The 13,957-nt window shown below is 34.5% G+C and overlaps 1 protein-coding gene and 1 non-coding gene across 8 annotated transcripts in view; both read left to right on the forward strand.

Annotated features, from left to right (window-relative positions):
• The window catches only part of GKAP1 (G kinase anchoring protein 1), a 71,558-nt gene that overhangs the window by 35,484 nt on the left and 22,117 nt on the right, over window positions 1-13,957 (forward strand). For 4 of the 7 annotated variants that reach the window (XM_049116272.1, XM_049116276.1, XM_049116278.1 and 1 more), the window contains one exon: window positions 13,715-13,868. The exons of the other annotated variants lie outside the window; for them this stretch is intronic. In XM_049116272.1, coding sequence (XP_048972229.1) covers window positions 13,715-13,868 — 154 coding nt within the window. The remainder of the gene's footprint in view (window positions 1-13,714; window positions 13,869-13,957) is intronic. 7 annotated transcript variants of the gene reach the window in all.
• On the forward strand, window positions 2,407-2,479 carry TRNAR-CCU (transfer RNA arginine (anticodon CCU)). The gene has a single exon. It is a non-coding gene; the product is annotated as a tRNA-Arg (tRNA).

Below are 13,957 nucleotides of genomic sequence, written 5' to 3' on the forward strand. Positions count from 1 at the left end.
TACTTCTGCAGTTTTCCTCACAAAAATCACATAAACCCAGTAAAATCATGATTAAAAAATATCAGGCAAATCGAAATCAAGGAACATTTTACAAAATACCTGGCCTGAATGACCAGTATTCCTCAAAACTATCAAAAGCAAAGTCTGAGAAGTTGTCATGGACAGAGAAGGCTAAGGAGACATGATAAATGTAATACATCCTGAATGGAATCTTGGTATATGTGGTGCCAAAGCAAGCAGTGAATGGAATCTTGGAACAGAAAAATAACATTAGGGGAAAACTAGTGTAATCCGAATAAAGTATGGAGTCTAGGTTGGTCCTGTAGTGGTATAACGTACTATGATAATGTAACATGTTACCAACAGGGAAAGCTGGGTGAGTGATTTATGGAAACTGTACTCTTCAAAACGTTTCTGTAAATCTAAGAGTATTCTAAAATTAAAAGTTTATTTCAAAACTTCAGCAGTGGATTCAGATGTCAACCGTTATAAAATTTCCCTTCAGAGTTGCACTCAGTGCCTTTTGTAGCTGTTAATGATTATTTCCTTTATCCATTAATTTTTTTACTGTGTTCTTCATTAAATTTAAATTTTTACTTTAAGATTACATGCATATAATAATAATTGAATGGCAGAGGAGAGTTTATGAAACCAGTAGTCTCCCAGCTATTGGCCCTTCCTTTACTACTTTTTAAAAGTCTTTCTCATATTTCACAATTGACCTGCATCAGGCCATGCAAAAGAATTTAGAGTTTTTGGAACACACTAGTTTTTCATGCTACCTTGTTGACCTGCATATTCTTCTGTTCTATCTTTCTCAGTGGTATCTTGTGCATGAATAGTTGTTAGTTCCTCTGGGAGAGGGAGTGAAGTCAGAGCAACCTAAGTCACCATCTTGGTGATGTCACTCTCTTGCTATCTTTCTTTATTTGCCTAACATGTTTCAGAACTTGGCTAAAGAGTTATATTTTCCTGGTTTCATTTAGATGCACAGAATATTTTGTATATACTTCATAGCACGCAATACTATTATTGTTGTTTTGCTTCTTCTCTAGAATTTTAGTTCCTGGAGTTCTGGGACCATATGTTGATTTAGTTTTCCTGGTAGTCCTAATTTCTGTCACATAGCGGGTAATGGAAGTGGAAGTTGGTTGATGAATGAATGAATGAATATTCTGCCTTTTCACTAAAACTTCCTCTAGCCTTTTTGGATCTATTTCTCTCATGTATTTTTACAACAAAACAGAGGCACATAGATCTTATTTTTTGTCAATTCAAGCACATTGTTCAAGCCTTCTGCTTAATGCAGTATTGCATCAAGTAGAATTCTGAAACTGCATCCTTACTCAGCAAGAAAAAATTCCATGATTGATTAATTATATTTGCCATTTATAAAAGAGGAAGAAGTGGCTACATGTCTTACAGGTACTTGCCATTTCTGACGTGTATGGAAGAGTCTATTGTATCTGTTATTATGTGTTAGTTTTTGTCTTTTTCAGTAGATTTGAGTTCCATGAGAGTAGCCTATGTGTTGCATAAGAAGGGCTTAATAAATATTTCAACTTCAAGACTTGAGTCCACCAGGGTCTGTCGTAGTGGGGAGAAGAAAGTAGACTTACCCCATATATAATGTTATCTTTAATATAAGAGCACTTTTAAGAATGCTGTTATTTAGATTTTCCCTTGAAATAAGTTCAAAGCACTCAACTGTAGCAAAAGAGAAATTGCACATATAGAGCATTTGATGTTTGCATATTACTATATATTAATGTATCTTAAAACTGTAAAGCTGGGAGGTTGTTCTAAAGGTGGCTTACAGACCCTGGAAGTATGAAAGGAATTGTTGATCAAGCATTAACATTTGTCAGTTTACTCTATAAATGATGTATTCTTCATTTGGAAATAGGAAGTCAGTGGGAAGCAAGGTTTGTTTGTTTTTTTAATCAAAGTATAATTTACACACAAAAGAATGCACAGGTCATAAGTGTGCAGTTTGATGAGGTTTGACAGAAATATATGACCTACATCCCTAACAAGGTAACATTATCATTACACCAGAAAGTTCCCTTCTCCCTGAAGCCAATCCCTTTCTTATGTCCTCCCCTGCCTACCACAGGCAACCACTGTTGTGATTTCTATCATCATAGATTAAATTTGCCTCTTTATTTAAAGTAAAGCGTACAGTATGTTATTTGGTCTGGCTCTTTCCCTCCCAAATGTTGAAGGTTTGTCCATGTTCTTATGTGTATCAGTGGTTTTTTTCCTTTTCATTGTTAAATTGTATTCCATGGTATGAATATATCATAATGTGTTTATTCTGTTGATGGACATTTAGTTTGTTTCCTTTTTTTGACCATTATGAATTAGGCTGTTAGAACATTTTTAAAAAATAGTTTGTTTAGGAGCACCTGGCTGGCTTAGTTGGTAGAGCATGTGACTCCTGATCTTGGGGTCATGAGTTCAAGCCCCATGTTGGGTGTGAAGATTGCTTAATTAAAATAAAATATTTTTAAAAACCAGCTTTATTTCAGTATAATTTACATACTATAAAGTTAGCCGTTTTAAGTAGATTTTAAATTCAGCTGATTTTAGTATATATACAGAGTTGTACAGCCATTACTGTAATTAATTTTAGAACATTTCTGTCATCCCCATAAGAAACCTCATGCCCATTACCAGCTATTCCCCATACCCTTTCTGCTCTAACCCCTCTCCCCCAGCTTAGGTAACTGCTATATCATTTGTATAGATTTGCCTGTTTTGTACACTTAGTATAAATGGAATCACACACAATGTGGTTTTGAGATTTCTTACACTTAGCATGATGTTTTTAAAGTTCATTCGTGTTGTAACATCTATCAGTATTTTATTCCTTTTTATCACAAAGTATTGTATTTTATTTTAGTTACACATTAATCACTTGGACATATGGGGTGTTTTCACCTTTTTTTTTTTTTAATAAAGAAAAAGCCTAATGCAGGGCTTGAACTCCCCCAACCCTGAGCTGAAATCAAGAGTCCTATGCTTAACCAACTGAGCCACCCAGGTGCCCTGGTTGTTTCCACTTTTTAAATTATGAATCATGCTACTATGAACATTCATGTACAAGTCCTTATATGTTTAATTTCTCTTAGGTAAAATCCTAAGAATAAAATTGCTGTGTCATGGGGTAGATGTTTGTTTATTTATTTTTCTTTTATTTTTTAAAGATTTGTGTATAGTTGACACACAGTGTTCTATTAGTTTCAGGTATATAACATAGTGATTTGACAAGTTTATATGTTATGCTATGTTAACTTCAAGTGTAGCTATAAAATGCTGTTACAATATCATTGGCTATATTCCTTATGCCCTACCTTTTATTACTTTGATGTATGTTTAACTGTAAGAAACTGCTGAAGAGTTTTCCAAAGTGAATATGCTCTTTTAGACTTGTTAGAGGCATAGGTATTTGTGAAGTAAGGAAAGTTGTTTTTGCATTCCTGGTAGGAAGACTGACAAAAGTTTTTTTATAATGCTAGTAACTTTAGTTCCTTTCACTATAAATGAAGAAGTAGTTTCAATAATTATTTGTATTTCTGTATGCCAGTAACAGTGTAATTAAAATCAAAATGCTTTTTATCATAATATAATAATACCTAGGAATAAATATAATAAAGATATATAAGGCCTATATTGGGAAAATTACAAAACTTTATTGCAAGAAAGTAAAGACTCAAATAGAAGAATATTCCTTGACTTATTAACACAAAGATAATCACTTTTTCTCAAATTAATCTGTAAAATCTGTACAGTCTCAGCCAAAATCACAATTTAGTTTTTTTATTAACTGAAGTAAAGTTGACCTGCAATATTATATTAGTTTCAGGTGTATAGCATAATGATTCAACATTTATATGCATTATGAAATGTTCACTACCATTAAGTATAGTTATAATCTGTCACCACACAAAGTTATTACAGTATTATTAAGAATGTTCCCTATGCCATAGTTGAAAATCCCTATGACTTATGTATTTTATAACTGAAAGCTTATACATCTTAATCTCTTCTTCTATTTAACCCACCCACCCCTAACAACCACCAGTTTGTTCACCTTATTTGTCTGTTTTGTTTTGACAATTTAATTTTTAAACTAAAAACTAAAGCACTTCTAAAAAATTAATAGGGAAATGAAAAAGACCAAAATAACCAAAACATTCTTGAAGAAAAATAATTTGTCCAATCAGATATCAAGATTTTTTATAAAATTAATAATTAATACAGTAAAGAATAGAGGCAGAATGATAGATAAAAAGAACATTAGAACAAAACAGCACAGAAACAGGCCAACTATGAATATAACCTTGATCTGCAACAGAGTGAAGTAAAATAGTACTAGGTAGAGGATGAACTCTTTTTTAAATAAATGATTTTGGGCAATTGAGTATGTTTATGGAAAAAAGATTAGATTATTTCAAATCATGCATAAAAATTCATGCACAGAGAATCAAAGGCATAAAAGTCAAAGGCTATGTTATGAAGCTTATGGGTGCTAATACAGGAATATTTTTATGACTTTAGGGTAGGAAAGACACAAAACCCACTAGCTTTAAATTTATACATTAAGGAATTATTTCCATCAAAATATATTACAAAAGTGAAAGGACGATCTTCAGAGTAGGAAAAGATTTCTTCCAAAATAGAACTCATTGATGAATCTATGAAAAAGCAAGTACTCACAAAAGGGGATATTTATATGTCTTAAAAACATGAAAAGATGTTCAACTTCATTAGCGGTCATGGAAATGCAAATTAAAACCACATATTAATCTCCAGTTTAGCAAAAATCAAAGAATCTCATGATTTGTGTGTGTGTGTGTCTGTATACATATATATATATTTTTTAAGATTTTATTTTTAAGTAATCTCTACATCAACATGGAGTTTCAGATCAAAAGTTACATGCTCTACCACTGAGCCAGCCAGGCCACCCCCAAAGCCTTCGATGATTTGAATTGTTGGTGAGGATATGAAATAATATATTACTGCTTAAGAAGAGATAACTTGTTACAAACAATTTTGTTCAACATAGTACTAGAAGTCCTAGCCAGGGCAACTAGGCAAGAAAAAGAAATAAAAGGCATCCAAATCAGAAAGGAAGAAGTAAAAGTGTCCTTGTTTGTAGGTGACATGATATTATGTATAGAAAAGGCCCAATAAAGACTCCATCAAAAAACCGTTAGAACTAATAAATGAATTTAGCGAAGTTGTCAGATACTAAATCAATATACAAAAATCTGTTGCATTTCTATACACTAATAATAACAACTTACCAGAAAATTTAAGAGAACAATCCCATTTACAGTTGCATCAAAAAAAAAAAAAACCCAGGAATAAATTTAACTAAGGAGTTGGAAGACTTGTAGACTGAAAACTATGACATTAATGAAAGAAATTGAGGAAGGCACAAATAAATGGAAAGGTATCCCATGCTCATGGATTGTAAGAATATTGTTAAAATGTCCATACTACCCAAAGCAGTCTACAGATTCAGCTCAAACTCTATCAAGATTCCAGTAGGATTTTTCACAGAACTAGAATAAACAATCCTTAATTTGTATGGAACCACAAAAGACCCTGAATTACCAAAGTAATCTTGAGAAAGAAGAACAAAACTGGAGGTATGATGCTCCCTGATTTCAAGCTGCACTACAGAGCTATAGTTAAAAGAAAAAAAGTATGGTTATTGGCATAAAAACAGACACAGAACAATGGAATAGAATAGAGAAGCTCAGAAATAAGTACACACTATACATGGTCCATGAATTTATGACAAAGGAAGCAAGAATATACAGCGAGGAAAGGACAGCCTCTTCAATAAATGGTATTGAGAAAACTGGACCACTATCTTATACTACACACAAAAATTCACTTAAAATGAATTAAAGACTCAAATATAAGACATAAATCCCTAAAACTTATCCTAGAAGAGTTAGCCAAAAAAAAAAAAAAAGAAGAAGAAAAAGAAAGAAAGAAAGAAAGAAAGAAAGAAAGAAAGAAAAGAAAAGAAAAGAAAGAAAGAACCTTGCTAAGTGTGAAAACATGGTGAACCTAGTGGATGTTACGCTAAGTAAAATGAGACAGAAAGACAAATACCATATGATTTCACTTATATGTGGAACCTAAAAATATGAGCAAAAAAACTAAAAAAAAATAGGCTCAAATAGAGAACAATTTGCTGGTTTCCTGAGGGGAGAGTGGTAGAGGAAAGGGCAAAATTGAAGGAGATCAAGAAGTACAAACTTTGAGTTCTAAAATAAGTCATAGAGATGAAAAGTACAGCATAGGGAAAATAGGTAGTAATATTATAACATTGAATGGTGACACATGGTGACTTACTGTGGTGAGCACTATGTAACAGAATTGCTAAGTCACACTGTTATACAGTGAAATGAATGTATCATTGTATGTCAACTATGTTTCAATTAGAATGCTCCAGTAAGAAAACATGGGTGGTAAGCTTGACGTTGCAGTTGGCGATGATTTTTTTGGATTTGATCCCAAAAGCAGAGGCAACAAAAGCAAAAGTGAACAAGTGGGACTACATCAAACTAAAAAGCTTCTGCACTCCAAAAGAAACCATAATCAAAATGAAAAGGTAACCTACTGAATGGAAGAAAATATTTGCAAATCATATATCTAATAAGGAGTTAATATTCAAAATATGTAAAGAAGTTGTACAAGTTAATAGCAAAAAACTAAACAATTCACTAAAAAATAGGGAGAGAATATGAGCAGACATTTTTCCAAAGAAGACATATAGATTGGGGATCCCTGGGTGATTCAGCGGTTTAGCGCCTGCCTTTGGTCCAGGGCGTGATCTTGGGGTCCTGGGATCGAGTCCCACGTCGGGCTCCCTGCATGGAGCCTCCTTCTCCCTCTGCCTGTGTCTCTGCCTCTCTCTCTCTGTGTCTCTCATGAATAAATAAATAAAATATTTAAAAAAGACATATAGATGCCCAACAGGCCCATGAAAAGATGTTCAACATTACTAACCATGGGGAAAATGCAAATCAAAACCACAATGAGATTCACCTCAAACCTATTAGAAGAGCTATTATCAAAAGGACAAGAAATAACAAATGTTGGCAAGGATGTGGAGAAAAGGGAACCCTCATGCATTGTTGGTGGGAATGTCAATTGGTGCAGCACCTATGGAAAACAGCATGGAGGTTCCTCAAAAAGTTGAAAATAGAGCTACCCTATGACCCAGAAACTGCACTACTAGGTATTTATATTACTTAGCCATTAAAGAAATGAAATCTTGCCATTTGCAACAATGTGGGTGGAACTAGAGGGTGGTATACTGAGCAGAGTAAGTCAATCAGAGAAAGACAATTATATGATTTCACTCATGTGGAATTTAAGAAACAAAACAGAAGATCATAGGGAAAGGGAGGGAAAAAATAAAACAAGATGAAATCAGGAAGATAAACATGAGAGACTCTTGACTCTAGGAAACAAACTGAGGGTTGCTGGAAGGAAGGTGGATGGAGGGAGGGGTAACTGGGTGATGGGTGTTAAGGAGGGCACGTGATGTGATGAGTAATGGGCATTATATGCAACTGATGAATCACTGAACTCTACCTGTGAAACTAATTGAAACTAATAATATATTATATGTTAGTTGAATTTAAATTAAAAAAATGCATCTGTACCGTTAACATCTAAATCTACAAGGGTAGGCTTACTAGAAAAATACAAGCACCGCAGAGAACTCCTTAAGTTGAAAATGTTCATGAACCCCTTCAACCTCTTCAACTCTAAACCATATGAGGAAAAGGATGGATTCTTGGGTCCAGAGTGGGCAAGATCTGGGTCATTAGTTAGGATACCACGTTTAAAAGGTGTGGATCCTAACTGCAGCAACAGTGATAGATCCATCCAAGAAACAGAACTGAAATATGAGCTGCCACTTTGAGGGGGCAAAAGAAGCAGAACCCAGAATCCCAAGATCATGACCTAAACCAAAGGCAGATGCTTAACCAACTGAGCCACCCAGATGCCCCAGCTAAGAGTCTTTGAGGTTTTCCTAAAAAAACATATCTTTTTAAAGATTTTATTTATTTATTGGTAGAGAGTGTGAGCAGGGGGAGAGACAGAAGGAGAGAGAGAATTTCAGGCAGACTCCACACTGAGTACAGAGCCTGATGTGGGGCTTGATCCCACATAATCTCAGGTCACACCCTGAGATTATGACCTGAGTGGAAACCAAGAGTCGGATGCTTAACTGATTGAGCCACTTAGGTGACCCTCTATTTTTATCTTATTTTTCCTTCCATTCTATATTCATCTGTTTTGTTTCTTAAATTCCACGATTGAAATAATATGGCATTTATCTTTCCCTGACTGACTTATTTTGCATAGCATAATACACTCTAGTTCCATCCATGATGTTGCAAATGGGAAGATTTCATTCTTTTTGATGGCTTAGTAGTATCCCATTATATATAAATACCACATCTTTATTGATTCATCAGTCGAACATTTGGGCTCTTTCCATAATTTGGCTATTGTTGATAATGCTGCTATCATTAGGGGTCCATGTACCCATTCAAATCAGCATTTTTGTATCCTTTGGATAAATACCTTGCAATTGCTAGGTTATAGGGTAATTCTATTTTTAACCTTTTAAGGAACCTACATACTGTTTTCCAGAATGGCTGTACCAGTTTGCATTCCCAGCAGTGTAAGAGAGTTCCCTATTTCTCTGCATCCTTTCCAAGATCCATTCTTTCCTGAGTTTTAATTTTAGTCATTGTGACAAGTGTGAAGTGATATTTCATGTGGTTTTGATTCGTATTTTCCTGATGATGAGTGATGTTGAGCATTTTTGCATGTGTCTCTTAGTCATGTGTATGTCTTCTTTGGCAAAATGTCTGTTCATGCCTTCTGTCCATTTCTAAATTTTTTGGGAGTAGAATTTGATGAGTTCTTTATTATGGATTCTGGGTACTAGCCCTTTATCTGATAGGTCATTTGCAAATATCTTCTCCCATTCTGAGGGTTGTCTTTTAGTTTTGTTGATTGTTTTCTTTGCTGTTCAGAAGCTTTTTTATCTTGATGATATCTCAATATTTCATTTTTGCTTTTGTTTCCCTTGCCTCTGGATATATGTCTAGTAAGAAGTTGCTGTGGCCAAGGTCAAAGAAGTCTCTACTTGTGTTCTCCTTTAGGATTTTGATGATTTTTTATCTCACATTTAGGTCTCTCATCCATTTTAAATTTATTTTTGTGGATAATGTAAGAAAGTTCAGCACTATTTCTTAAAATATTCTCTGTTCCTATCTATTTTCTCCTTCTGAGATTCCCACAATGGATATTTTGGCCTACTTCGTAGTACCCTATAGATACCTCAGGCTCTATTTCCTTTTCTTCAATTATTTTTCTTTCTATTCTTTGTTCCTACGTAATTTCCATCGTCCTATCTTTAAGCTCACTGATTTTTCCTTTTGCTTGCTCAATTCTGCCTTTAATTTGTCATTTCAGTTGTACTTTTCAGCTCTAGGATTTTTTTTTTTTGGGAGGGGGTATCTTTTTAGGTTTTCTGTCTCTATTGATATTTACATTTTGTTCACACATTGTTTTCTTGATTTTCCCCACAACTCCTTTAGTTCTTTGAGCAGTCTTTGACAATTGTTTTGAAGTCTTTGTTTCATGTAACTGCCATAGGTCTTTTTCAGGGACAATTTCTGTTGGTTAATTTTTTGCCTTTCAGTGGGTCATATTTCCCTATTTCTTGAATACATTGTGATTTTTTTGTTAAATGATAGACATTTAATAATATGGCAACTCTGGAAATCAGATTCTCCTCCTTCCTTGGAGAGTGGTGTTTTTTTAATTTTTGTTTTTTTGATTGTTTAGGCTCTCTCTGTTCCAAATATAAACATAAGGTGTAAGCTTTAGGCCTTTTCCTGAGGCTTTTTCCTTGGGCCTGTACAGTCACTTTCTAATTTTCCCCTTATAGGCATTTGTTTCTAAATGTCCTAATTTTTAATGTCTGGCTCCCAAAAGTGAAAAAGCAAAAAATGAAGGGAGGAAGAATGGGCACCAGCCCTTTAAATCTAGTAGAAGTCACTTCAGCTGGAGGGAGAGGGGCTTACAACAATTTGAGGAGGTACAACTACAATGGTTGCCTGTCTCCTTGTCTGGACTGTGATCAGAGCAGCAGTCAGTAACCAAAGCAGGTTCCTATTATTTGGAGGACAGGGTACTTTTTGTCCACCTTAGTTCCCATAAACTGTGCATGCTGCTCCACAAGCCTGCCTGCCAGCCACATGGCTGAGGTTGGGGGATGAGTAACTACTACTGTACTAAAAGCTAAAATTAACCAAAATTAACTTACCTTCCATGTCTTGCCCTGGAAGTTGCAAGCCCTTGATAGATTCCAAAATTCTAAAACAGTTACATCAGATAGATTCTGACAGTGCAGTTGTTGTCCAGGTGAGGAGACAGATTCCTTGTGCTTCTTCATCTTCTCAGGATCCTCTCTGATTGATTTTTGAGTTAGTTTTTGTGTATGCTGTGAAAAAAGAGGCCAAATTCACTTTTTGGCATGTGTGTATCCAGTTGTTCCAGCTCCACTTGTTGAAAACACTCTTGTTTCCTTAATGAAGCAACTTACTACTTTTTAAAAAGTAAACTGACTGGGGCGCCTGGGTGGCTCAGTCAGTTAAGTGTCTGCCTTTGGCTTAGGTGGTGATCCCAGGGTCCTAAAATCAAGCCCCTGCTGAGCAGGGAGCCTGATGACTCTCCCTCTCTCTTGCCCCTCTCCCCCCACTCATGTTCTTTCTCTCTTTCTCAAATAAAATCTTTGAAAAAAAAAAACTGACCATGAATGTGAAGGCTTATGTCTATATTCTATTATGTTTCAATGATCTATAAGGCTAAAATTACACAAACATCATACTGTCTTTCTCATTATATATTTGGCACATAATAGATGTTCAGTATTTGAGTTAAATTGAAATGGAATTGCTCAACTTATTAAAGAATGTGTGTTCTTACATTTGACATATTTTTGTCTTTTTTCTTTTGGGGTATGTGTATGTGGTGGGGGGAGTTGTGGGTGATTTATTTTTGCTTCTTTTCTCCCTAGTTTCTTATCAGACTGTCTTTATAAAAATTCCTTTCTTACTCTGTGAAGAAGTTTTCTGCCTCACTGATAAATACTCAAGGTCAGAGTACCTTTGGGATAGGCATGCTGGTAATGATAGTAGCCATCAAAAAACAGAACTGGAATTGCACTTTTTAGAGAAGTGAAATCCAGAGGCCAATTAGTTGCTTTCGTATCATTCCTTTCTTAGAAGTTTAGCACTGTTTTAAGCATTGTTGTATTTATTATTTAAAGTGAAATCTTACCAGAATATACTGGACATATTTTGTGAAGCAGTAGACTTATATTTGTACCACTTAGCAATAGAATAACTGATAGGCAAGTTATTTAACTTTAGTGAGGCCTTGATTACTTTGTGGCAAAATAATTCTTGCTCTCTCAATCTCCTGTGTTGTTAATAAGAATCAAAGTGATGTTTATGTAAGAGTTTTACAAAATACAATGTGCTACACAAGTATTTTTAATGTCATTTATTTATTAAGCAGTGATAACACATTTTTGTTTCTTTCAAACACTTTCTAAGATAATATATAGGGAAAGGAATTTGAACTTTTGGGTCATTTGCTTACAAATACAGTCGAAATGGGTAAAATTTGAGTGTTATAGCTCAAGAATATGGGACATATGTGAAACTAATGAGAGTGAGAGGAATATTTTCTTCAGTCTCTTTTTAAAAAATTTTTTAAATTTATTTGAGAAAGAGAGAAGCTCAAGCAGACTCCATGCTGAGTGCAGAGACTGACACAGGGCTGGATCTCACAACCCTGAGATCATGACCTAAGCTGAAACCAAGAATTGGACACTTCACTGCACCACCCAGGCGCCCCTTCAGAGGTCTCTGTCTTTATAACAGGAAGTGGAGAGGAAATACCACTTTGATTGAAGAACATGTAAAATTTCTCATTTAGTGTAATTGGTAGATTGTGATAAAATCTTGTCTCTTTATCACAAATATGTAGAATTTATGTAAAAATTATTTTTAAAATGTAATAGACAAGATGGAGCAATACATAGCTATAAGAATCAAGGCAGTGTGGCATGGCATAAGGGTAGACATACAAGTTGACAGAATAGAATTAAATCCAGAAGGAAACTCTTAAATTTGTGGTCAGTTGATTTTGTACAGGAATGCCAACACAATCTAGTGGGGAAAGGAATAATCTTCTCAACAAATAATGCTGGATATCCACATGCAGAAGAATGAGTTTGGGCCCTTTGTTCACTCCATACACACACAAAAAAAAAATTACTCAAAATGGATTATAGACCTAAATGTAAGAGCTAAAATGGTAAAGCTCTTAGAAGAAGGAATTATAGGAGTACATCTTCATAACTGAGTCGTTTCTTGCATAAGTTGGATGCTGTCAAAAGGAATTTCGTAATACAAAGGACACTATCAAGAATGTGAAAGGAAAACCTGCAGAGTGGGAGAAAATATTTCCAGATCATATATTTGACAATAGGCTTGTATCTAGACTATATAAAGAACTCTTACACTCAAAAGTAAAAAGCAATCCAGTTAAAAAGCAGGCAAAGGATCTCAGTAGACATTTTTCCAAAAAGATATACGAATGTCCAATAAGCATATGAAAAGATGCTTAGCACCACTAGCCATCAGGAAAATGCAGCTGAAAGCCATAGTATGATACCATTTCATACTCAATTGGGTGTCTGTGATCAATAAAGACAGATAATGGCAAATGTTGGTGAGAATGTGAAGAAATTAGAACTCTCATTCTGATGGGATTATAAAATGGTGCAGCTGCTTTGGAAAACTATCTGGCAATTCCTCAAAAAGTTAAACATTGAGTTACCATATGTCTCAGAAGTTCTACTCATAGATACATATATACATAAGAGAATTAAAAACATAGCCACAAAATACCTGTTCTTGAATGTAATAGTAGTAGTATTCATAATAACCCAAAAGTCGAAACCACACAAATGTCTATTAACCACAGCATGGAGAAATAAAACGTAGTTATTATTTGGTAATGAGAAATGAAGTGCTGATACATGCTATAATAATATAGGTGAACTTTGAAATCATTGTACTAAGTGAAAGAAGCCTGTCACATAAGACCACATATTATATGGTTTCATTTATATTGAATGTCCAGAAAAGGCAGGTGTATCTGGACAGTAGATTAGTGTTATGCAGGGGACAACTGAGTAGGGAGAAGTAGGGAATGACTGCTAAAAGTTCAAAGTTTGTTTGGGAGGTGATGAAACTTATTAACTTAATTATAATTATGGTTGCACAATTCTGGATATATTAAAAACCATTGAAATGTGCATTTTAAATGGGTGAATTGTATATGCTATATGGATAATTTTTTTTAAATTAAGCAGTACCCAACTCAAAGTATGAAGGAAAGGTCATCTAAGAATGCGTCTCTACTGTTTACCTCTTGGAGATAGAGAAGAATCAGATGGTTGATTGTCTCTTAGTTACCATTTTTCTTTCATTCTCCAGCCTTCTGGTGGCTGACTAGGTTTATTAAGTGCATACACTTTCGTGTTGAATGATAGTAAATCATAATTCATTTTTGACAGGAATTGAGTTCTCAGACTTTATCACATGATGGAGGATTCTTCAATAGACTGGAAGATGATGTTCATAAAATTCTTATTAGAGAAAAAAGAAGAGAACAGCTTACAGAATATAATGGAACAGATAATTGCGCAGCTCATGAACACAACCAGGCATGTAAAATAGAAAATTCTCTTAAAATCACAGTGAAATTAAAATGCAATTTTCCTTTCTTAAAAAACAGTAGAATCCAGTTATAATATGAC

This window comes from Canis lupus, chromosome 1 (genome assembly GCF_003254725.2).
Source record: "Canis lupus dingo isolate Sandy chromosome 1, ASM325472v2, whole genome shotgun sequence".
NCBI classification, from domain to species: domain Eukaryota; kingdom Metazoa; phylum Chordata; class Mammalia; order Carnivora; family Canidae; genus Canis; species Canis lupus.